The 25,073-nt window shown below is 35.7% G+C and overlaps 1 protein-coding gene and 1 long non-coding RNA gene across 5 annotated transcripts in view; one reads left to right on the top strand and one right to left on the bottom strand.

Moving 5' to 3' along the window:
- Positions 1-5,241: 5,241 nt before the first annotated feature.
- PTPDC1 (protein tyrosine phosphatase domain containing 1) overlaps positions 5,242-25,073 on the bottom strand; it is a 25,032-nt gene continuing 5,200 nt past the window's right edge. The window contains exons 1-9 of one of the 3 annotated variants that reach the window (XM_013947722.2): positions 14,277-14,795; positions 13,538-13,709; positions 12,656-12,736; positions 12,315-12,433; positions 11,407-11,544; positions 9,471-10,678; positions 8,503-8,688; positions 6,788-6,898; positions 5,242-5,942 (exon numbers count right to left, since the gene is read on the bottom strand). In XM_013947722.2, coding sequence (XP_013803176.2) covers positions 5,826-5,942; positions 6,788-6,898; positions 8,503-8,688; positions 9,471-10,678; positions 11,407-11,544; positions 12,315-12,433; positions 12,656-12,736; positions 13,538-13,709; positions 14,277-14,490 — 2,346 coding nt within the window. In that variant the 5' untranslated portion in view covers positions 14,491-14,795 and the 3' untranslated portion in view covers positions 5,242-5,825. Of the gene's footprint in view, positions 5,943-6,787; positions 6,899-8,502; positions 8,689-9,470; positions 10,679-11,406; positions 11,545-12,314; positions 12,434-12,655; positions 12,737-13,537; positions 13,710-14,276; positions 14,796-25,073 lie in introns of those variants that run through there. The other 2 variants (XM_067303809.1, XM_067303810.1) reach the window with 2 other exon arrangements.
- LOC106488737 (uncharacterized) overlaps positions 6,063-25,073 on the top strand; it is a 22,153-nt gene continuing 3,142 nt past the window's right edge. Inside the window, exons 1-6 of one of the 2 annotated variants that reach the window (XR_001293277.2) lie at positions 6,063-6,326; positions 12,226-12,342; positions 14,289-14,343; positions 16,037-16,152; positions 16,567-16,654; positions 17,097-17,217. This is a non-coding gene — a long non-coding RNA (uncharacterized lncRNA). Of the gene's footprint in view, positions 6,327-12,225; positions 12,343-14,288; positions 14,344-16,036; positions 16,153-16,566; positions 16,655-17,096; positions 17,372-25,073 lie in introns of those variants that run through there. The other variant, XR_001293276.1, reaches the window with a different exon arrangement.

Here is a 25,073-nt window from a genome sequence, read left to right as displayed (position 1 = left end):
AACTTGGCCAAGGTGACAACAGGGAAGTTCCACAAACTGAACTTGTGGTATTTGTGAAAGGGCTATGGACATTCATTCCTGTTCTCAGTAATACTCTGCTGTAATTTAGCTGGACCTGGGATGTTAGTGGCTCCCTAGTTCTGCATTTTGATAGCATGAAGTGCTGACACATTACAGTGTTCAGCACTTTCCCACCTGCCATCACAGACTATCTTAGATTCACTGCAGGTTTTTAACAGGTAGCATTTGCTGCTGCTTCCATGGTTTCATATTTCCAGCGCAGGGTGTCCTATCTGGCAGTGAGGCAGCTCCACAGAGGTTTGTGGCGATATATTTTCTCACATTTCTAAGTCACAGCTGCACAGAAAAAGACATCTGTAATATTGCATCTTTCCTTCTACTTTCTTAGATGCAAAACTACTGTCGGGGTGAATTTCATCACTGGTAGATGTAGCAACTGAGAAGGGCTCAGGCTTATTTTTGTTTTACTGGTTCATGGGTAATGAAATATCTGTTTCACAAAATTCCCTCTTAGCCCATTCCCTACTGTTGGGACCTATCTCCTACCTACTCTGTCAGCTTCCCATACCCAGTGTCCTCCTTTAAAATGTTAGGTTCTTTTTCTGATACTTTGATATTTTAATATCTCATTTTGACTGAGAGAATGACCCTTTACAGGTATTCACTGAAGAATATGAAGCCTGAAGTAGGGATCTTAGTTTGCTTTCTTAAATTCCACATTTGCTTAAAGGGAATATTCATCAAACTGGAAACAAACATCTTGAAATCTGTCCTGCAGGACATCAACTCTCCAGCCTCCTGTCTGGGGAGCAACTTTTCATTTGGCAAACATGGGAAACATCTCTTGCTAGTTTATTTTCTTGAAAACACATCCTATCAATTTTTTTTGTTTTTTACTAATCTGCTACTCCACCATATGACATAACTCCAAAATAAATTGACTGCACTTTCACCTGTGAAAAATAGAAACACAGTGTAGGCCAGGGAGTGCCACTCAGTCTCTTACAGCGTGTCGCTGGAACAAAGTGAATTACTCATTTTAACCTCTACTAGGAGTTATGTCCTTAGTAAGACTGTGCTGTGCATCATATTCCGTTGGGAGCTGCTCTTTTTCATTGTCTATTGTTTTCATTTTGCTCTGACTGTGTAGCATTGCAGGAGAGGGAGAAGTTGGAACAGCAATAAATCTTACTTCATTCTTTCTAGATGGGCTTTTACTGATCAGCCAGCAACCCTAAAGTACAAGAATGAAAAAAATTGCACCATAAAGCCATTGGTCATCAGAGAATTGGCCTTCTTGAAGGGGGTTTATAAAGTAACTAGATTTGTGTGAATTACTTACACCTCAAATATATCTAGAATAATGCAGGAGAATTAAACCAGATTATTCTTTATCACAAGAGGCAACTGTGCACAAATGACATATTGACAGACCCAGGCTGGAAATAAATAGATTTTGATCCAAGAGTTGCAGGAAAATCTCAGTTCTTCACTCCTGCACTACTCAGTGTGGGTGGAAGAGAGAAAAATTCAAGTGCCTTAGAGCAGCACTCTGTTCATGAGAAACAAGTGGAACCAAGTAAAAGAAGTGGCAAGAGAAATTTGTTTGAAAGTAGGTCCTTAACTAGCATTCAAGAGTCAAAATGAAGGAAAAGTCCCTCTGTATTTTTCACAGGAGCAAACTGTTGCATCTGAACACGTGTAAGCAAAAATTCTTCTTGAAATTCACATCTTATCCAAAGTAACGAGTGCTGTCTCCATATGGAAAATCCATGGTTAAAAATAAAACTTTTGTGTGTTCCAGGTTGCCAATGTGTAGTTAAAAGAATGCCAGTGTCTGTTCAGGACCTCATGATGACTTTCCAGGGATTGCTTGCTTGCAGGAGTCGCTCCATTCCTCATTGACAGCTGCCTTGCTGTTTTTCAGGGTATTTCCATTTCCCCTCTGGAGGGCTGGAGAACAGAGCAAAAACTCCCCAGCAGACCAGGACTTGAACAAAGCCTGTGGAGAAAGCAGTCCTAAGAGTCAGCAAACTTATTGCCAGGAGATCAGGATGAGTGCGCATAACCGGGCAAGTCCTTAATTTTGATTGAATTTATGGTAGCAGTGGGATTTTCAAACACTCAGGCACTAAAATCAATGTAACTCCTGCTGTAGTCTACCATAACCACTCAGACCAATTACATCTTTCTTTGCAACATGCTTTCAGGGGCCAAAACCATTTGACCTATTCTAACGACATATTTCATGTTCAGATCAATTCACCCTTTTCAGTCAATGCTCCCAGCGCCCTGAGTCGATTGGAATCCCCTTTGTGCACCACATACCATAATAATTAGCATGATCTTGTCCAGTTATATATCTTCCTTATCCCCAGGCTTCATTTTTTGCCATGTCCCTGTGCTTGGCACTTCCATGCACCAATTTGATTGGCCTCCCTGTATCTGCCACTAGCACCTTGCCATGACCATGTATTAGAAAGCTGGCATCTTCAAGGCTGTCCTCTTCATCTTGTCCATTGGTCTGTGGAGACAGCAGAGTTTGTACTTGCAATCACAACACAGCCAGGAGAGGTTGCTGTGGAAGCTTATTCAGGTTCTCTCAGTCTCCTCTTACGGATTCAAATTCCTATATCCCTCACCTCTCCTCCCTTACTTCAATCTGTGCAGGACCTGTGCAGCATCGCTTTGAGCCATGCCTCACAAGGCATTCTTGGTACTTGGAGAGCCAGGAGGCTTGAGATCAGAGAAGGGGAAGAGGTAAAGGTATCTGTAGGTACCTTTCTGTAGGGTAGAGAGGTAGCTATCTGTAGGGAATTTCCCTACAGATAGCCCTGGATTGAAAGGTGGAACAGCATAGGGCTCACTGAAGCTGCATGCACTTGTCTTTCCTTGGCCGTACTTAAGGGACAGTCTCTCAGGCACTGACAGTAGCTGGATGGATCTAAAAAATCTCCTTCCTTTTCCCTTATCCCCCTGCCCGAACGAAAATTCTCTCAAGTACCCTTGGAATTACATGAAAACCCACCCCAGAACCCATGTAGGCCTGGTTGGGGGACAAAATCCAGCTTCTCTGTCCCAAGTTGCTGAAGGTAAGAGTTTGCTCTTTGGACTGTTGCTGCAGCACGTGAATCTCATGCAGCTTCAATAAAATACAACATACCAGATATAGGTGCCTAGTAGATTTGCCTGCTGCATTAGCATATGGGGTGGCAGAGCATGACAGCAGATATTGCAGAAGCAGGAGGCATTTGCCATTGCTTGGGATCAGAGGAAGCCAGTATTGCTACTGTCTAAACTGGGGAAGAGGGATAACAATATAATATTACACACAGCTTTTAGCAGCTAAGTATCTTGCCCAGTGTCTAGCAAAAGTTGGAAACTGTGAATCTAGTGCCAAAGGCAATCTTCATGACTGCTGATGAACAGGGGAGTAGGAGGCCCACAAAGGGCATTATTTGCATGTTTTTCTACTCAGGGTTCTTCTAGTGACATTTTGATAGTCACCATAACTTACTACAAGTTAGGTGTGACCTGTCTGGTGGACTCGAGGCAGGAGAAGATCAAGGGGGAAGAGTCCTAGTGCTATGGAGGGCAATGCTGCAGCAGCAGAGGAATTTCTCTTGTATGGCTTGGTTTGGGTTTTCAGATTCCATGCTTCCTATGAGACTTTGTAGTAAGGCTCAGTAAAGGTTATATGTTTTATTGCAGCAGCTGTGGTGGGAGGCTTCATAGCTACGGCTGATACTGATGTGACCCTCTAATGGGAGAGGGATCTTCTAGAGGACCAGAGAACTCAGTAAATACTAGCTTGGGTCCTCCTGTCCCATCATGTCACTAAATCATGGCCAGTTTGCTGCAGCGAGATTAGGTAGTCTTAGCATGACCAGGCACTACTCCTGATGAGCGTAGTGAGATATCTGCCCACAGATAACCCTACAGCTGCAAGGCTGTTGCACAAAGTTGTGATTCAGGTTTAGTGCACAAGGAAGTGATGTGGTAAAAATTTGCTGATTAAGCATTTATACCCCCCAGGTGGGAAATGAATTAATAGCCTGCTGCTCGTTTGTGGGTTTGATTATTCATTTAGATGGGCTGTTTTTGTTTGTTTCTCATTATGTGTTCAGTCAGAAGTGGTGGCTAGTTTGGAGGTAATTGCAGCCACATTGGTCAGTGGATTAAAAAAAAAAATTACTAAATAAAAAAGTTCTACAGTATGCCAGTTCTACAACCTACCTCTACGTGGACAGCCTGTGGGTAATTTTTCAAATACCAACACCTGGCATTAACTACAGAAAGATTATTCTAGCTAGGTTTAATGGTATGTCAAAGCCCTTGTTAATTAATGCAATTTAAATGATTCTGAACTGGTTTCTAAACTCTTAGCTAGCACATGCTATTCTGAGTTAACTGTAGTAGACTGAAATAATTCCTTATGAAACTAAGACACCTGCAAATGTATCTTAATTCCCAAGTCTCTGCTAAGGTATGCTGGCTAAAGTTATACTGCATGTTATGTTGCCTTCACTCTTTACAAGACTGCTTTCACGTGCAATGCATATGCAATAATTTACCTTCAAGTGTGCTTATTTTAGGCTGATTCTACTGAAGTACTTGTTTGGCTCTTAATTTGATATATAATCATCTAACAGTTGAAGCATGTCTAAGTTATATACATATTAAACTGGTCTATTTTTAATTCTGAATATTAGTCATTTATACTGCAGAACAAAAAAATTTGGGAAGGGACAGATTTTTGTTTAACTACTTAAATATATCAAACTGGATAAATGGTTTATCCTGAAAACTGGCATACTAGTCTGCATCTGAAGCCCATAATCAAAAATTGCAGTTATGATGATATCCCAGCTGTTTGTCTCATTAGATGAAAATATCTCTGAAAAGTCTATTGCAGATAATAAGATTTTCATTAATTATTTTTGAGTATTATTCTATTACACTTGTATAAATAAGTTTTTGCTCAATGTAATTGAGGAAAGAATAATACCCTTGTTAAGGTTTGATAATTAAATATTTTTTCACTTAAAATAAGATCTATAAGACTTTAGCTAATAAGGTAAAATTTTTCTCTTATTCAAAGCATTTAAGATGACACAACCATTTTTTCATTAAAAACAACATGTTAAAAGCATTTTTTGCCAAAATTTCTAAATTAAGACTTTGCTAATTTAATTTATTTTGTTTATTTCTCTACTGCAGCATCTTTTAGAAACACATCAGTGACCATGGTTAAAATATCTATGGGAAATAATTATTATCTGCTGTTAATAGTAAATCTCGCAATTCTTTCATTATTACACTTAGTTTTATTTTAAAATTTCTAAAAGGAAAAGGAGTTTACAGTCAATATTTATTTTCTGCAAAGTAAAATCAAATAACTTTAATGTAAACATACTTAATGTTAATACATAAATACAAACTCAATCCATTGTGTACCATGGCACTGAATGTATGGCAATCATGTAACTTGAAAATAACGTAGCATGCCAATAACAGAGGTTTCTAAATCAATAAATACATTTAAAAAGAAGAGAACAGCTCACAATATAAAAGCATAGTAGTTGAAACCAAATGCTACAGTACAGTCACACAGGAGCTGTTCTTTAGAACTGTGTAGATAAAACAATTGTCACTAAGACTCCCTTTAAAAAAATAAAATGTTTGTTAATAACTATTATTAGATAAAGTTAGGTAAAGCATGCCAAATAGCACAAAATACAGTAGCTGGAGAATGAATATAATTTGGTAGACCCATCTAATTCTTCAGTATAGCTGTGTAGAAATCAAGAAGGATTTTCTGTTCCTTCTTTGAGCTTTTTTCTTTTTTCTTCCAGTGTTTGTTTAAATACTTTTTTCAGGGTATTGTAAACATATGGTCCATTTTCAGAATCAAAGCTTGTCTAATAAAAGGAAAAAATTAAAGTTCAGTTATTAAATAGATGTCATATAGCAAAATACAAAGTAGATGATGAACATTTTAAAAAATTTTAATTTTTAGTTTTCAAATGTACCAAAGAAAGTATGCATTTTATTATGGAGTACTTAATGTTTATTTTCAACTTTATGCTAACTAGACAGTAAAATAAACTAGTAAAAGGAGAAATGTTGTGATTGTTTTAACAGGTTGCAAATCTGTAGATTTACAAGAGTTTATGAAGCAATATGATGAACTTTATTTTGTTTTCCAAATAATTTCCCCTGCTGTATCTGAGAAGAAAGCAGCTCTGAGCTGAGCTGCTCAGAACTTAACCTGTCATCTTTACTAAACGACTCCAAAAGCAGAGGTACTGGTTATTTATACATATTCTGTATTACAGGTCCCAAAAATAACTAAATTACAGCATAATTTCAGAAAATGATTTAATTTGATGGAAAGACTCCAAATAGTAGAAAATCTACCAAAGCCTTTGGTAAGCTTCTCCAATGGCTAATTATTCTCCCCATTTAAATATGATCTTTTCCCCAATTTGAAATAGTCCATGAATTGGAAGTAATCTAGATATAGACAAATGATACTAAAGGATTAAGATGTATTGTCCGAGGCTCTAGTGACAGAACTGAATTTTGTTGGGAATATTTCCAATCTTTTATGTAGGCTGATTACTGTAAAATATAAACTCCAAAGTAAATAAGCATCAGCACATTAACTGTGAAGGCACTGCTGTAATTTTTAACACAGAATATTGCTCTACCCTTCACAATTTATAACAAATAAATACAAAATCATAGACAAGTGGTTACTTGCCTTAGTGAAAGCTTTAATAGCACGAGCAAGTAAGGCCTCCTCCACATCAGCTGGTAGCATTTGCAAGTTCACCACACAATGTAAAATACAAAGGATAGTTTGACACTGTTCCTGGTGGGTAAATGGAACAGCAGCTCATTAGAAGAAATCTTTTCAATCAAACATTTAACTTGCAATTTTTGTTAATAGCTGTTTAAATATCAGACTGTGCCTTCTTGTATTGAAACCTTCAGGTGTAGGAGTTGGGGAGGGAATTTTCAGAAGCCTTAAGAGCCTCTACATAATTTTTTCAGTCATGATGGGAGAAAGTCTTCTCTTGTAGAGCACCCCACAAACTGCTCTGGAAATTTCTAGGAGGCCGGGCATTCACCTGGAGGCTCGACTTTCAAGGCTTCCCAATGACACAGTAGCACTCATGTGAAGTTGCACCGTAAAGGTGAGATTAGACTTCATCAGCCCAGAACACTATGCATGTTAAAGGCTTTTATCCCCAGCTAAGGTAGGATGATCAGCATCTCCTTCTCTCCTAGCAGGTCTCCTTCACCATTAAAGGAAGCTTGCACAAAGACACCTGGGCAGTGCTAGAAAGGATACATAAATGGACGACAGTATTTTTCTGGTTGCTAGTCCCCATCCCTTTTCCATGGGAGACAGGTCTCCTCACTGGCAGGTCACTTAACAGTAAAGTTAAATTAGTTAAAAGAACAAATTACTAGTTCAGGGACTTCTGGGAAGATAAGCTAAAGAATATAGGATAAGATAATGTGAGATAAAATCAGTAATTATTTTAAAATAATAAAAAAAATTAATTCCTTTCCCATACATTTATAACAGTTGTCAAGTACTTGACAAAAATGTAAAGATAAAACCATGAAAGGGTGGAAGAATGTTGTGTCTTCAGGAAGCAACATGCCATTTTGAGATGAAATTGGGAATTCTGAATGTCATGAAAATGGTGAGTGCACAGAAAGTTCTGACCACCTGTTGATTAGAAGCTGTATTATTGGGACTTCAGGAGGCTGTTAAAAGGGGCCCTATTTTCTCCATACTTCAGAAGCAAAGAATGCCCAAAGAATTAGGAAGTGAACTTGTGTAATTAAAAGATATAGAAAAGACTTTTTTTTTTTTTTTTTTTTTAATCCTGCATCTAGCCCTTTGGAGAAAACACAGTTTAATGGTTTTGGATCAGAAGGACCTGTTTTCCATAGAGATTTCTGAAAACACATGGCCAGAGTTCTGACTTATGTAATGGAATTTGGCCTGGCTTCTGATTCCTTGAACTGGCAAATTCTTCCTATTCCTTGTCCCACCTCTGCCAAAGCTGATGGATTAAGATGTGTGCACAGCAAATATGACAACTATTAAGCACAGCTGCCAGATTTGACATTAACAAAAACCATACATAGAGTTCAATGAAGAAAATTTCTTGCCTTTGACTCTGAATCTCAAACTGCAGAATTTGCAGGTAAAGATGCTGAAGTTGAGCTTCCACTGAATAGAGTTCAAAGAGAGTATCTGAGATTTTTCTTATAATATTCATCATCTTGGCATTGATTACAACTCTTACCAAAATAATCATCATTTTGATTTTTAAAGATTGAAACTGCCTTTTAAAATGCAATTTCCTTGCCTAAAGGCCATAAGTAAATAGTTTAACATACTTTAACAAAATATATTTGGCAGTAAAATAATGATTTGACATATATAATACTTACCTTTTTCAGTAAGTTAAGTGCTTCTTGTGATTCTGTGCAATTTTTTGCCAACATGTCAATATCATCTTTGGATACAACAGGTTCTTTCAGTTGCTCTATCCAGGACCACATCAAGCTGCAGAGGATAAAAGGGTCTCTCTCAGTACAGATTTTATCCCAAGCTCCATCTCGAGAATTCAGTTCTTTCTAAAAATAAATAAATAAAATAAATGCATCATCTATTTACTTTTGCTAACATTCTCTTTGATTGTAGCAGCACTTGGCTGCTTATGCTCCAACATAAAAAGAAAACTTAGCAGTTATAAAAAATATATATATTTCTATTTTTTTCCAAAGCATCAACATTAATCAGCAGTAATACAAGTGATTCTTTAAAACAGAAGGATGACATAAATAATACAGCTCAAACCCTCCTAATTATCTACTAGAATACATAAAACAGCTTTGGATTCCTACTTCAAAGCAAATGTTTCTAGGAGGATTTGGTTTTGAGGATAAGCGGTTATGTTTCTACTAAATTCTTTTACTTCTACACACAGAATCCTCTGATTAGCTATGAGAAAGCAGCTAATTAAAAACTTAAAAGCTTTTAAAAGCTGTAAAACAACATAGTTCTAACTTAAAAATCTATAGTACTTTTATGTTAGCAACAGCCAAGTTAAAACCACAGATAATAGCATCAATTTTCTTTAGTTAGTAAAGTGAATGAACATGACCAGGAACAATGTTCTGACCTCCTGTTAGGGACCAAAATGTGTGTGTTCATTTTGCTTACTTTTGACGGAACCAGCCCATAACTGAAAAATACAATCATTTACTTAATCAGAACATAAATCCATGTCCCTGTGTGTCATTTCAAAGGTCTCCAAGATTCCTTTCACTACCTACTGGTGGCATTTTTGCCATTCCAGGGATTAACCTAGGTGAAATATGCAGAACACTTAACATTAAATCAAGTTAAAAATTACCTGCCACATTTCTACCTTCTGCTTCACTTCATCCTCTCCCAGAAATTCATTTATATTTGCAAGTGCTTTAGCTGCCAAAACTCTTCGGGCTTCCAAACTTAATTCTGATTGCAAAACAATGTGTGGAATTGCCTCTGACAGATCTTTGCTAGTCTGGCTTTCATATCCCATAGAAAAGTTTGTTTTAGAAGAAGAAGAATCAGAGTCCTGAGAGGCATAGACTCTTTTCTTATACATATCAGTCTCACATTCTGTTCTATGACCAGTCTCTTTGGCAAAATTATGCCTTGGTGTTCCAGGTTCCCTGGAATTGTGGATAGATGCCAGACCTGAAGAAAAGGTTCTGCTGCGTTGTACTTCTTTGGTAGATTTCCTTCTGTGATAAAGTGAGGTTCCATCTTTTCGTCCATCCAAATTAAATTTACGTTGACTCCAGAATGTACATGTATTACGCACTAAGACTTCTTTGTTTAAATCCAGCTGAGGCTTTTGTCCACCTGCAGCAGAACACTCCTCGCTGCTGTTCTGCTGAAGTTTGTGGTGCAGTAATATCTGAGTAGGTACTGTCCATGCAGTTTCTCCTTGTTCTAAGAGAAACGCAGTTGTCCTTAAATCTGACTCACTGTAGCTTAGACGCCTTTTCACATGAGCGAGTGGCTGAAGGCATTCAGCATTCCTTCTTTTCCACAGAGGATCATATGCATGTGCCAGGGAGAAAAGAGCATCCTGGGTCTCAAAAGTAGCTGAGTGGGTTTGGGAGAACAAGTCAGATGTATCACTGTCCTGTCTTCCTAGCTCTTTATCTAGCTGTGTAGAGACCAACTGAGAAACAGTCTCTTCAATTTCAGCTGAGAGATCTGGTATATCTAACAATTCTGCCTCTACCACTTGTCTGTTTTCAGCCAAGTCTAGCAACAGTTTGCAAACTAGATGAATAAGTTTTGGCACGTGTTTGAGATGCCTGCTCTCATAACCATGGAGCAGATGTCTCTGACGGGTCAGGTACTGAGATAGTGTCACTGTGTGTGCCTTGGGCTCACAGCAAGCAAATACATTTCTCAGAGGAATTAAAAACTGAGTGAATTCTCTGATGCATAACAACTGCCCTCTAGTCTGAATAGAATTAGGCCTTTTTGCTCTAACAAAAAGAATTGCTTGATCAGCAGTCATTCTTGTTGCAAAAACTAAATAGCAAGCTATTAGAACACCTGGAAAATATAAAGACAAATATTAGCTGAAGAACTATCAGATTAAAATGAATATTCAGTAAAGATGTACAGGATAAAAGTGAATATAGGCAAAGATATAAGTTTTACGCCCTTTGTTATGTGATGCTGTTGTTAAGTAAGTACAGTTGCATTTGTTGGACTGCAAGATAGTAAAGCCATTCTCACTACACTTTTAACGAGAGCTAATTTCTTACCACAGTATCTGTAGCATTTGCAGCATTTTTGAACACCAACACGAAATCAGGAGCAATGCTGGCTTCTACAGGAAAGACTCGGGCAACGAGTCTTGAAAGGGCCAGAAGTATATTAAATTTCAGCTGCTCCATAAAAATCTACTTGATCTAACAATCGGTGGTAGGTTTGTAAGGGTAAACATGTAATAAATATGTTCAAAAATGAAAGTGTACTAAGTGAGTTTTTCCCATTAAAAGGAAGCTGTCCCATTTGAATAAAACAGAGAATTATTATATAGATTCAAAGATTTTCTAACCTTATGGGCTGTTGGTTTTTATCTACTAAAACTGATCTCTTCCTGCCTGTGACAGATTATTTTCACATATAAATTTGTTTAGCTTTTTAACCACTTTATAGGTGCACATCTTGCAATGATACAGAATTTAAACAAATGAATAATAATATACTACCAGAGACGCTTTTGCATCTTTAAAAATACAGTTCTGTTGATTTTTGGAGTAGAGGACACATACCTGTCCGACCAAGTCCTGCATGACAATGAACAGCTACCCTCCCTTCCTGTAAGGCAAAAGCCATGACTTTTACCATATCGAGTATAGTAGTGAGAGATGCCACTCCGTAATCCTTCCATCCAAAATTATAAAAATAAACTAAAATAAAAAGAGAGAATTATTTTCAGTTGTATAGAATATGAAATTTTCAATACTGTATGCAGAGGAGAGATGACCAATGGTAGTACTAAAACAGCATAAAGGATCTTAGAATAATCTGACTACATAACGTTTGAAAGAGATTATTTTCACATTTCAAAGTACTCTTGCTATGAACATTTGATAAAAACATGAAACTAGTAAAGACTTGTCAAACTAAAGTTCAGCTGGAATGTAAATGGTATAACAAAACTGAGTGATTCATACTAAAATCACTGAGCTATATGTAGGTAGAGCATAATTTTTACTTTTTTTTAAGAAATAAAAGCACTTCTTCAGTTAAAAGCTGTTTCTTATAGAGAGGCAATTCTTCTCATCTCACTGTAATATGAAAATACAAAAACGTTGTCAATACAAATATTCTAAAATCAAAGGAATGACCATTTTATAGTCTAGATAAGAAAATATGCATTGTACCAGAATTTGAAATACAATTAATGTTTTACATATTTAGGAACTAAGATGAAAAAAAGCTTTAACCAGCTGTCATCCTTTCTTTATTCCAAACACCTGAATATTAACCCTGAAAAAACACGATCTTGGATAATGTGTTATTCACTCTTGATTATATTTGCCAAGTTTCATTTTTATAACCTTTTTTGTGCAACATTTCTTGTATAGCTTCTTTTAACACACAAGAATTCAAGTCAAAATATCTCCAAGTGCCAAAATCAATAATTAATGAGGAACAGCAGCAGGAGCTAACTTACTTCCAGCCTCCATGAAAGCTTCAGGAAGGTAGGTGAAACCACTTTCTTGTTCCAGTGGATTCCCACAGCTTGCATGCTCCCCAGGACGCTGAAGGTTAATTATGGTTTTTATACCGCATCTTAAGCAAGGAACAGATGAGTCAAAGTATTAAATGCAGACAAAATCTCATTTTTCCTTATTTTCTGAAACACACATTTATTCTTAGAGGAGAATAAAATTTTACCTGTCTATTGTTAAAATGAAAGGATCTTTATCAACAATCCAAATCTATGTTGAAAGAGAAAATGGATCAGGAATTACATGAGTAATACCTACAATAAATAAAGACTAAATTTTTTACCTTTCAAATTGTTCAATAATGTTGTACTTTTCGATTAATTCTGTTGAGGGTCGAGCTGTAGCCAGTATGTTTTCTGTTATCCTGAGAAATTAAAAAGGTAGATAATAATGTCATTATCATATTTCTTGGGTATGAGTCTACCAAAATAAGAACACCATTTCATTTTCAAGAAAGACAGAAACACCTTGCTGATTAAGTAGAAACTTTATTTTCAAAAAATTCTACTATCATATATAGTGTTAGTGATAAATCCTGTTCAGCTGATACAGATATTACATATCAAAAGACCATTACTGGAAATACTGGTTCAAATGCCAAGCTGATTAACATATTAGAAGACTCCTCTGAAATCTGGACTCTGATCTATGTTTGGCCCTTTAAGATTTGTATGCTTCTGAATAGCCCACTGTTACCAAGAAATCAGTAATAATTTAAAGATGCATTTCATATGAATACTACTAATTATGAATATGCTTTCATTGAATACATATGTTATATTATTTCACCTTCAGTAATGTTTTCACTTTTGAGTTCTGTTATGAACACATTTTAATTCATTTGTATTTTAAGTCTTAGGAAGAATTATCTATAAATCAGATTTTTTTTTTTTAATTCATTATAGGTATTTCTTCTTTTGGATCTGAACCAAACTCATTGAAGTAAATAGAAGTCTTTTGTTGACTTTACAGGACTATGTACAATGGCCATTATAGTTTACTGCTAAGTGGTAATTCTGAATCAACCTGTCATTCTGTTTTATACTTAACTTAGCAATATTTGAGTTAAAAAGCAGTAAGTAGAAGCTTATTTTAATTGAATTCTCTCTTTTAATAAATATAATGGATGCAGTTACATGTAGTGAAAGTAAATGCTGCATATTACCAAGAAGAGTAGAGCCCTTTGATGGCTTGCTCTTGGTCACTCCATCGAGCTGGATTTTCATACTTGCAAGCACGCCCGCCGCATGCCATTGAACACTGCATATGACCAGGAATGACATGGCGAAGGCGCTCACCTACTTTAGTGTATTTTGCTGTTGGCCGCCTTGAACTTCCTAGAACACAGGCAAAAACAGATTTAGTATGGAAGCTTACAAATTCATCTCCACCTTAAAAGTTACCAGTTTAATCCTACATTGAAGAAGTTACAAACAGCATAAATATATATGGAATATATATTTAAGATTCATTTTTCAATACAGACTTAAAGTAAGGACTCTTAGGGAAAAAAATATTTGTTTGAATTACTGCAGAAGTTGTTTTTTCTCACAGTAACTTTGCTTTCTTCTGATGAATGTACAGGTGTGTGATATCCTTTGCAATAAAACAAATGTCATGATCATCTATCTGAAAACAAAAATACTTAGCACACCTTCATACATACACCACTGGCTTTTATTTTATCTGTTCTCTATAACTGAGCTGTTAGTGTGAAAAGCATATATTAAACCCTGAATAAAAAAATCAGTGAACACAATTTAATATAAAATACAGCAAAAAGCATTTTAAAAATCCATATTTTATGCATATATGTAAAATAGAATTGACAGAACAAAAGTATAAGAATTTAACACACACAGGAAAAACAGAACTGCCTACAGTCTTAATGAAAAGTACTTTACTTTTTTTTTCAGGAAAAGTTGCATTCAGCTCCTCAGGGCTCAGAGATGATATGGCCACCATAACCCGGTGAGTTGATGATGACAGTACCTCTACAGCTGAGCTCCGGCGCCTCTGGATTACGCGAAGAAGGGGATCAGAGGAGGAATGCCTCCGACCCTGGAAAAAGTTGCTAAAAATACTGGCTGCTGACCGCCTCCGGGGTGAGCCCTGCATGACTCCCCAACGGCAGCTACAGTTCAGCAGGGCTGCCGAAGATGCTCTGATACAAAATCCAAGTTGCTCAGTGCTGAAGTTGCACAGAGCTGTGCATCCTTCCGTATGATCTGGCAGCTCTTCAGGATAGGCTGCGCTGTCTCCATAGAAACACACAATGAACCACTGATGCCAGCTATCCTGGTGGCAGCTAAATGCTATATGAATTGATTCTGTTTGGGACAAACTGTTCCACTGCTGATGAAAATAGTTGCATTTCAAGTAGATAATTTTGAAAATGGACTGGGAACAACCAAAACATTTTCTATAAACAATGTGAGTATGTAAATAACACACATTCAGAATTTGCTAAGACACAAAATACTATATTCAAAAGAACAATCAAAATGTAGTTGGACACTGCTTTCTGAGAAATCCGTAAGTGGGAACATTATACTCCCCCACCTTTTGGTTTAACATTCCACAACCACCTCTCTCCCTCCACTTAGTTGTTCCAAAATGCATCATTAGCTCTGTAATGATTGGGATTAGTGTGTTCCTACTGAAATGGTTCAGTACATGATGAATTGTAGACTGTTCACTCTGGACCATTCATATCTTCTAACAAAACACAATTTGTTATTCAAAACAAAAGGCTTATTTTTTTCAGGGTGCAGCTTTTTTATTAGCCAAAGCCATTAGCCCTACAGACTGAGATAAAGCAGATTATGGGGAGGAGAAGATGTATCAGTTGAGTGCTTTAAGCTTTTGAAGGTAGATATTAGGTGGCAATTTTCCTCCCACTTTGCTTCCAGTGTGCTAAGAAGGAGAATGAGCTGTCCGGAAAGATTGCAATGTTCTCAAAAGCACAAAATTCTCATGCTGGCAATTATATGGAGAACAGACTATAGCAATGTTAAAAAAATTAAACATCTAGAAACACCTATGAACATCTAGAACATCTATGTTAAAACATCCCTTGTTTGTACATTAGACTGTGTGTTAAAGATTCTGAGATGGGGGAAAAGAAAAAAACTATAACTTTGTTCAATAAGCAAATTAATCCTGTTGCATTTTCTTAAACATTTATACTATTCTGAGTCTGCGTTTGACATTTCTTTTTGGACTACGAAAGCAGTCCTCTTAAGAGGAATTTGCATTGTAATAGAAAGCTCTCTTCTGATAAAAAAATCATCAGGCAAAAATCTACTGTTTATTCTAGGTACTGAACAGGAATTAAGTGACTGAATTTTGAATACTGCATCCCTGCTATTAAGAAGACATAGTAAGGTCTTCTGTAGATACTAGGCCTGAAACATCAAGGAAATATTAAAGCAGATTCTGTTAGCTGTTGTCTCAAAATTCTGACTATTCTAATTCTACACTAATGATGATATCAAGAGCTGAGGGAATATTTAAATGGGCTTTTATTTTAGGGGTTGGGTGGAAGAGAAAGGAAGATGAAAAAGGCTGTTTCAAGAGCTTCCTATATCCTGTGACCATGAAAAATGTTTTTAATTAATTATATTGCTTTCTTAGATTTATTTCTTTCTCTTTCTCTTCCCAGAATTTTCTTCAGTATATACCAAATGCTGGTGGAGACAGAAATGAGCAAGATAAAATGCTGCACACCATTATTTTCCCATTGAATCTAGCAGGATTTGCAAGTACTCACCCAAAATAGTAAGTCATAATTATGTCCCATAAGAGTTTAAATATTTTCTTTGATTTTTGTTGTTGTTGTTGTTGAAGGTTTGTTTGTAGCTTCAGAGAGCTAGGCAGTTTCTGAACGTGAAAATGGCATAGTTCTTTTGCTTAAGAGGTTATATCTGAGAATATGAAAGCTACAGAAAAGCTCAATGTGATAACACATTGTGGTGATGAATAAGTAATGCAATTCATTTTTATGTTATAGACATTTTGTGCTTATAATTTGGGAATAATATATCTATTTTTAATTATCTATAGAAAATTTTTTTCACAATTTTTCTAAGCACTTTCTATGAATATCATATTAGAGAAAATGATACCTGAATTCATATTTGCAACATATACACTGCCTTCTAGCAATGAAGAATATGGTTGTTCATTTTGCAGCAAAACTCCTGCAGCCATTGCAGTACCTGTTGAAACAGTAATATGTTTACTGTAAATCTACAGCAGAAGTTCAAAAATGCAAAATAAGGTGAGTGCCTGTCACTGACTGTAGAACTGTCCAAAGCTCTTTGGGCAGTCAGACATGGACTGTATTTTTTTTTTGCTGTACAGTCATCATAAAACAGGTTGGCAGTCTGTCCAGCACAATAGAAGTTTAGCAGATTGTCTATTTCTAGCTCTAGAGCTTAGCTGAGCATGGACTTTATAATTTGTGCTTTATATGAACAGGAGTCACTCAAAGTATTTAAGGTAAGGTCACCTTGATTTTCTCAAATTCTTCAAGGTAAACATATGACGAGAAATCTTGAACTGAAATCCTGCAAAGGGCAGTTTTGATGACACTAACAATATCATTAAGGCAGCACTGTTTCTAGATCAGACCATTTATAGTTTTAGTTTATGATTTCCAAGCAGACCATGGCCAAGTTATATGCCTTCTCTGTTCTTCTTCCTTCACTCCTTGTTTTTAGTATGTTGACAAGTTTGAAAGCACATATATGAAGATCCTCCTGTAATGAGAAATCTGAACACAAGACCTTGTCTAAACAGAGAACAGTTCTTCTCATGTTTTAATATGATTTCTAACACAAGGTAAGCCCTGCCCTGAAGAGCTTATATCTGACAAAAAAAAAGCTAAACGAAAGCAGTAAGGGTGAACATATTAATCAGTCACAGTGATGTTTAAATAAACCATTTATATGGATCTTGTGTGGAAATTCTTACCCAATATTTGGTTTATCTTACCTTAACAGAAAAATAGTTGCAATTATATATATATAAAAAAAAGCATTTTCATACCAAACCAAAATGTCTACACTATATCCATAACTAGTAAAACTTTTCTACATAGAAAAAAATCAGCTCCCAAATTCTGTGAAAATAATATTAGGATTCAGCAGCATAAACAGTGTTTTAAAGGACAGGAGATTTGCTTAAATAATGTTTATGGGGATGAGGTGGTATAACAATCCTAAACTGTGTTAAAAAGAGGTTTTAACTGCTTGTTGTTCAATATCCACTTTTTATCTATAATTCTGCTTGTTTTTTAAAATAATTTTTAAATAGATTCAAATAGAATTTCATGTATTCAGATATTACATTATCTGACCACATACTTGAATAAATTGAGATTATTCTTCCAAGAGTGCGAGTGGACTTCATTCCCCTTTACATCAAAAACCCTTAGCTCTGTCCTTTCCAAGATGCTTTATGGTAGGAACAGAACACACATACACATAAATGACCCTTTAACACTGCTGTATCAGTATAGAGTGGCCTCAAAGCAATGAGAATAGCAGCCAGTGTTATTGTTGGTGAAAGCAAGGGGCCTTTTGAAACTTCAGTGATGCCAAGAAATGCATTTCTAATGTAAATAGGTATATTATTAAGAATACTAATTAAGATTAATCTTAATGAAGATTAAAGAGTATCTGGAATGTTTTCTGCTCAGCTATTTGACCACCCAGCTCTGCACTTTTAAAGTCAATTGCTTAACAAATAGGCAGCAACACACACACACACGCACACGCACACGCATGGGCAAAACAGCTATACCCTGAAAAGTCTCTGTCCAGGATATTTCCCTACAATGTGCCAGAATTAAAGCTTCAAGTCAAGTTATAAATCTGGCATTTCTAACATAGCAGTATTTGACTTTACAAACTATCAAATTTTTTTTTAACAAAGTTTAAGAGTATGAAGTATGATGCACTTCTTGGAATACTGAATAAAGAATATAAATTTGGTTTGGATAACTTAAAATTCCAGTCTCTTCTACATCTAAAATAGTGGGAAGTAGTGGGAAATGCAAATTTCTCCAGATGTACATTAGAGGACACATTGTAAGAATGAATACTGTATTCTAGAAAGTCTTCATTCAAAAATGTTGACTCCTGCAACAGTATTGCCTGCTGTTGTTATAACTTACTGATAAAACTAGGATAACTGAAAGTGAGTAAATCAAACATGTTTTGTCATTTTGTTTATTTATTTAACAGATATTCTGTATGCCTATTTATTTGAACTGCCCATATAAAAGTGGTATAAAAAAATGAGACAAAATGTCAGAGTGTTTCTGTTATCCAAAACTATTTTCCCTTTTTTTGTTTTTTATTAACCAGAATTCAGGTTGACAAGATCTCTTAACCAAAAAGGGAAGAGATGCAGATTAATGCAGAAGATAATGTACCTGTAGTATTATAAAATACAAGCAAGATTGTTCTAAATGGCAGAGGCAAGCAATGTATTTATTTGCTTTTTAATTAATTAGGCTCTCCTCAAATTTATTTCAGAAGATACACCAAATCCACACTTCCTTTTCTATACAACCAGTACAGTTCAAACTGACTTAAATATTTTGTCTGCGTGCCTTTCAGTTCTTTAAATTTCCTGCCTGACAGGTATTTTGAATTCCACAACATAAGCAATGTTTCCTTGTATTTACTTCTGAAAAAAAAAAAAAAAAAAAAAGATTGTGACCAAGCACTAATATTGCACTCCCTCACCCAGAAGTAAGATACTCTAATTTGGGACAGGAAGTACTTTCAGCATTGATTTTATTGGAGAGGAGTATTACATTTCTATACAGATCAAAATAGTATTAAAATTAAAACTAGTGCTTGAGTAAAAGAAACAACTCTCTCCTATTTCTTCCATGTACCATATATTTTTAGTTATTAAAAGATCCTCCTCTGCATTTTGTTCATCACAGTAACACTTGATACTCTCAGATGCTACCAAAAAATCAAGAATCCTGGAATATTATTCTAGGTCATGTTCTGTATTAGCTCTCCGAGGGGACTGAGTCACATACCTTGCGGCAGTCATATCACCTTCATCAGATCCACTATGTTATCTGTGTGACATGCATTTCTATTGCCATGACAGCAAAGAAGCTGGTCTTTTAATCTTGGTTTCACCATTAAAAAAAAAATGGAACAGTGTCTTAGGTGATGTTCCATCTCTGTATTTTTTTCACAGGAAGCAATGTCAGTAAGCCTGCATAAACAACACAGGTAGTGTAACTAACACAGTAAAAATAGCATCTGTGTTATTGGCTGATTGAAGTAAATAGCAGTATCACATTGCCCAAGGAAAAAAGGGTCTCTTGAAATCGTGGTATCAAGCACAAAGGGGATATTTCAAGACGTTTATTTCCCCGCACACACACACAGTGTGTTTTTTGGATTCATTTTATTGTCCCTCTGTATGTATTTTTGAGGCTTTTTTTCCCGTTTGAGCAAACCAATTCCTGGCAGAAAGGATATGCTAGTTTTGTTGCCCATTAGTTGCACCACTGATTCACATGTTGCGTTTGATAACAGATGAGTAGTTGTCAGATCCTACTCACTGCTTCATCCATGCAGAGAGGTGGCTTTTTTGCAGTAGTCACACTGTGCTGTCATGGGTCAGATTCAGTTTGTGCATCCACTTGCTTTTCAGGAGCAAAGTAGCCTCTTGTCCATGTCATGATTTCCTCTGGAATAAAAGCGCTTCTCTTTGCAGAGATACAGGTCGAGTAGTAAAATGCCATGTAGCAAGTAGGCCAACTGGGGTATCAGTGGTCCACAGTGAAACAGGTTCTGCAACTAACTGCGGTGCAGGTTTACCCAGAAGGAGCATAGAGGAGGACTCTGCTACTGGTTCACATGGTCAGGCTGCAGCATGGACCGAGCGGACTAGCAGTGGGGTAGGATTAGGTGCTGGTAGTGCCTTTCCTCTACAGTCTGGTAGAAGGAAGGGCCACAGGAGAAACTACTCCACACCCCAGAACTGGCTTAGGCATCACCCTGCCTTGCAAAAAGGAAGATGCCTTTTCAGTATCTCAGGATCTGGAAAGTCTTCCTGGCTTCCAGTCACTGGGCAGGATCTTTGCTCCAGAATGAAATGAGAGCAAGGAATAAAATCATAGATTTTAGCAGCCAGAAAAAGAATTATACAGCCAAAAAGTGATGCAATAACAAGATGTTGGTCCCACGTGACTGTAGCAATTAATATGGTTATTTAATATATGTAACTATTATCTTTTACTTCAGAACACATTTTCAAAACAGACAGTAGAGCTTGTGTTCTAGACTGGGATGATTCCAGTTGTGCCAGTTCAGCTGCCAGCACGAGCAGGAATCCCCTCGGAAAGCTTCTCACCGCATTTCTGAGGAACTGCTTACTCATAGTGAGGTCCCATTTCTCCAGATCTGTGTGCATTTGGGTAATTTAGAATACGAGACAGATTACACATTTGAAAAGATTAATTTCATGTATTAATATGAAAAAACTTTGATAAGCAGTCCATTTTAAAATATCAATGTATAAGAAAAGCTATATTAAAGCTCATGTATATTCATACAATATAGGCAAATGCTAATGACTGCTTTACACCTGTCACGTAAAATATGGGGTTTGTTTTACTATTTTCTTGCTTTTTAAAGTCATTTGTTCTCTTCCCTGTTGCATTCACATATAAGTAACTGCCCAGTGGCCAAATTTTTAAAGGAACATAGTTGACTGCAGATGTAGGTAGGGGCCAAGTTAGCTTAGAACCAACCACTCAGCTAGCTCCAAGTATCAGTACATTAAAATTTAGTCCATGGCCTGATTCTGCAGGTACTTATCTTTATGAGAAACTTTGCTTTTGTGGGTAGTCCCACAGAAGTCAACAGGATATTTATCTAAACAGAAAATCATATGGGACAATGTTTCATTGCCAAAAGGCAAACTTCTGGCAACTGCAGTAATTAAGATGTTTTGTTTAATTCTTTTAAATTGTTGCTGTTAAATTTAAATTTGTTTAGTTAGATAACTAAAACTAAGCAAAAATATGGTAGCGTAAGGAGGATTGTTTGTATTTAATGAAATGGTAAAAGGCCATGGTTATTTTAAAAAGGTTATTAAAATATAAAAATATACAATATGCAAAAATGGTTATTAAATTATAACTTGCTCTCTAAATTCAGGTTTTAAATCTCTTAAGATAGGCAGATAATGAAAGTTTTTGACAAAAAAATATGCTAAGAGGTAGTTTGTCACTTCTACAGGAAGCACTGGTAGGTGAAATCATATTTCAAACTACAATAGACTATCTAATTTTAACATTGCCAAAAATAAAAAAAACACTTATTTCTAAAGTTTTCTAAAAATGGTAGCTAACTATTTTTCCTTAAACTTGATTAATATGAATAATGAAACAGAACAGTGTTTTAATGTATATTACAGGAAAAAGACTCACTGATATAAGGTATTTCACAAATATTTAAGGTACAATTAGCAAAAGACTCTAAGGCAGTATTTAGCATTGAGCAAACATATTTCAATAGGCACACAGCTCAATTCTCTAGGCTCATTTGAAACTTGAAATGTTTACTACCTATGAGCTAACACCAAACAATTGGAAAAAGAAAATAACACAGATTTAGAACAGAGGGAGGATAAGGTTATAATTTAAATACAGATAGTTTAGTTATATGTAATTTACACAGAGGGGCAATCCTACAGCTGTTGTAAAACTCCAGTGATTTCACTGGGAACACAACCAGAACTAATTTGTTATTTCTATACGTGTTTTTTCCTCTTCAGGAAAAAATATTCACCATCTGTTTTAGTAAAAGGTGAATGTCATTTTATCATTAAGCGTGATATTTACGTAGGACTGTAGCTGCTTACACATTCCAAAGAGACAAAAGAATATAATTCATTAGAAGATTATGTAGGTGTTGGCCTCGTGATGCAGTATTTGCTATTAATAGATTTTTGACATAAATAGTAAGAAATTGCAACCTAAACTGATGGACAGGTCTACCAGTTGTCTTGATTCATACTGTTTAAGTCACATCAGCTTTCTGTGGTAGTGTTAGCACAAGAGTTAACAGAAGTTATTTTAAACTACCTTGAACAGGCTGGCAACCAGTAATTACTATTGAGAATTATAAAGGAGATGATGGTGTAAAAATGAATATATTAACTGTTCTACAAACAAAACTGATGACTCAGATATTCTTGATCATGGATATCATGTTTACTAAGATAGTCTATCTGATTTGTGAGACTGACTACATGCAGAAGAGTGAGATATTGTCAGTAATGAATTTTAATAGCATTCAGAAGTGGAAAAGTTTTAAAATGGAACTTCTGCAATTCAGAGGAATTATTTTAAAATATCAAATAGTCAAAACCATAGTGAGTAAATTTACATGCATTTTAATAGAGATTTTCAATAATTTCAATTTAACCCCTTAGCTGTTGCCCAGCAAAAAGAATGAGTGATTGCTGACCCCTTCATTATTGCAGTATCAACCACAAGAAGTACGTTCAAGGAAAATTCACATTTACAGAAGAGAAGCTGAAGGATGTTGCCACAGTATTTCCTGAAGTTAATTGGATTCATGATGGTAATCTGGGAGGAGCCAGTAACTATCTTTTCTTTAACCTGAGACTGTATGTGGAATGCCATATAGACTATGCAGATAATCATCCCATAAACTGCTTTCTATAGCTGTCTAGATTTTAAAGGGATTGAGGCAAACAGGCCAAACCAATCTAATGTTTTAATAGCTGAATCCTCCATCTCTTCTTTCTGTTCACCTCATTTTCCTATTATCAACCACAGGTAAATATATATGCATGTCTAGTTGTGTCAGACAACTAAGCACATAATTACAGAAATAATTTTGTGAAGTTATATTAAACAGGGTTATGCTAATAAATTAATTTTGAAACACCATGAAAAGAAAATCATGGATAAATATTTTGTTGTTCATATCTGTGGTTACATCCTGAACAAAACATTTCATTTCTCACCCAATATAGCATAGAATATCACTAAAGTATTTACATGTAGTATAAATTAACTGGATTAAAAGTAATATCTCAAAATACCAAAAATAAATATCTCTAAATGTAGTGGATGTAATCAAGTAAAAGCTCACCATTAAAAATTCCTCCCAATTATTTAGAAACAAAATAACAAATATTTGTATAAGCTTCTATGGATGGGATAGGTGTCTTATTTAAACAAGCAAGGAGCTACAGGAGACAACTCTCTCAAGGCTGATGCCAACAACCTCATTAATTCCAAAAACACTGTCTCAGCTAAACACCTGCCTTAATTTGGCCAGCAGAGAGATGGAGCATGTAGCAGGACTAAATTGTTTGGTTAGTTTTCAGAAACAATTTTATAGTCAGATTGCACTGTTTGTGCTGTGTACTGCTAATAAAATTCAGATTGAAGACGAATCCAAGTACTCCTTTATACAAAAATTAATTTACTGAGAACAGAGACAAATTTACAAAAGTAGTCCTTAAAATTACATGTCTAGCTTCTTAATAATCTTGCAGGGACAAAAAAATCCTGTGCATGAACTAAACTGCATGCCAGTCATTTTAGTAAACAGTATACATCATATACATGCGTGTATGGACATTTGGGCAAAAAAAATATTATATAAAAACTGGGCTTCAAAAGATTTGTGCACAATTCTGAAAAACATATTAAGGTACCTTCGAATCATGGTTATTCTCAAATTCACTCTTCTACAAGTAGCTGTTTTAGTTTACATCCATTGTTTGCCACGTGCCATGGTAAATATATCTTCTTACAAAGCTAGTAGTTGGTCATGGGTGAATGTAAAGTGAGATAAAATCCACACACAAAAAGTCTTTCTGGGAAAAATAAGCTGTTTTCAAGTGAGCTCTATTATTTTTTTTAAAAAGTCTACTCACACAGTTTTGTGCTTTAATTACAAAGAGAGAAAATAAATAGTTTCCTTCCCTGAGAGACTGTGTCTCATGAAGAAACCAGGAATTTCTATGTTCAATACATGTTTAATTTTCAAACACGTTCACCACCCTACATGAGTACTGTGTGCACCCAAGGTGAACTGTGTGCCAGAGCTATAACATTTTTATATTTATTTTTCCAAGTGATTATCTTATAGTTGAAAATGTATTAATAGAAGCATACAATGGAAAAGTTAAAAAAAAGCCTGTAAATATTTTTAATTGTATGACAAACTATGGCTATTGCTTTGGATAGTGAGTCTTTGCTGATAAAGGAGGGTTTGAATAGACTGAAAAAACTTTGTGAGATGCCTTAATAATTGCCCTCTCAGCTGTGTTATACTTGTAACCCTGTTATTTACAACAGGCAGGTAATAGAGGGCATGTAATTTCATTTTTCTCTGCTGCAGTGTTTCTTATAGAACATGCATATTAAAATTCACCTTTAGGACTGAAGGAGTTCTGTAGCTGCAAATATAAGCTGCAGAATAACTTGTTGAGGAACAAACGTTTTAACTAAGGTGTATGTAAGTAGCTACATATTCCTGGTTCTGTAACCTGTAATGCAAATATATATTGTTAAAAATATGACTGAAATCAGGTTCATTATTTTGAACTTTAAGGTTAGAAGCTTAGGACTTGCAATACTGCAAAATTAAGTTCTGCCATTTAAACAA

Source organism: Apteryx mantelli, chromosome 12, assembly GCF_036417845.1.
Source record: "Apteryx mantelli isolate bAptMan1 chromosome 12, bAptMan1.hap1, whole genome shotgun sequence".
Lineage (NCBI taxonomy): Eukaryota > Metazoa > Chordata > Aves > Apterygiformes > Apterygidae > Apteryx > Apteryx mantelli.
This window is presented reverse-complemented; position numbering and strand designations above follow the sequence as displayed.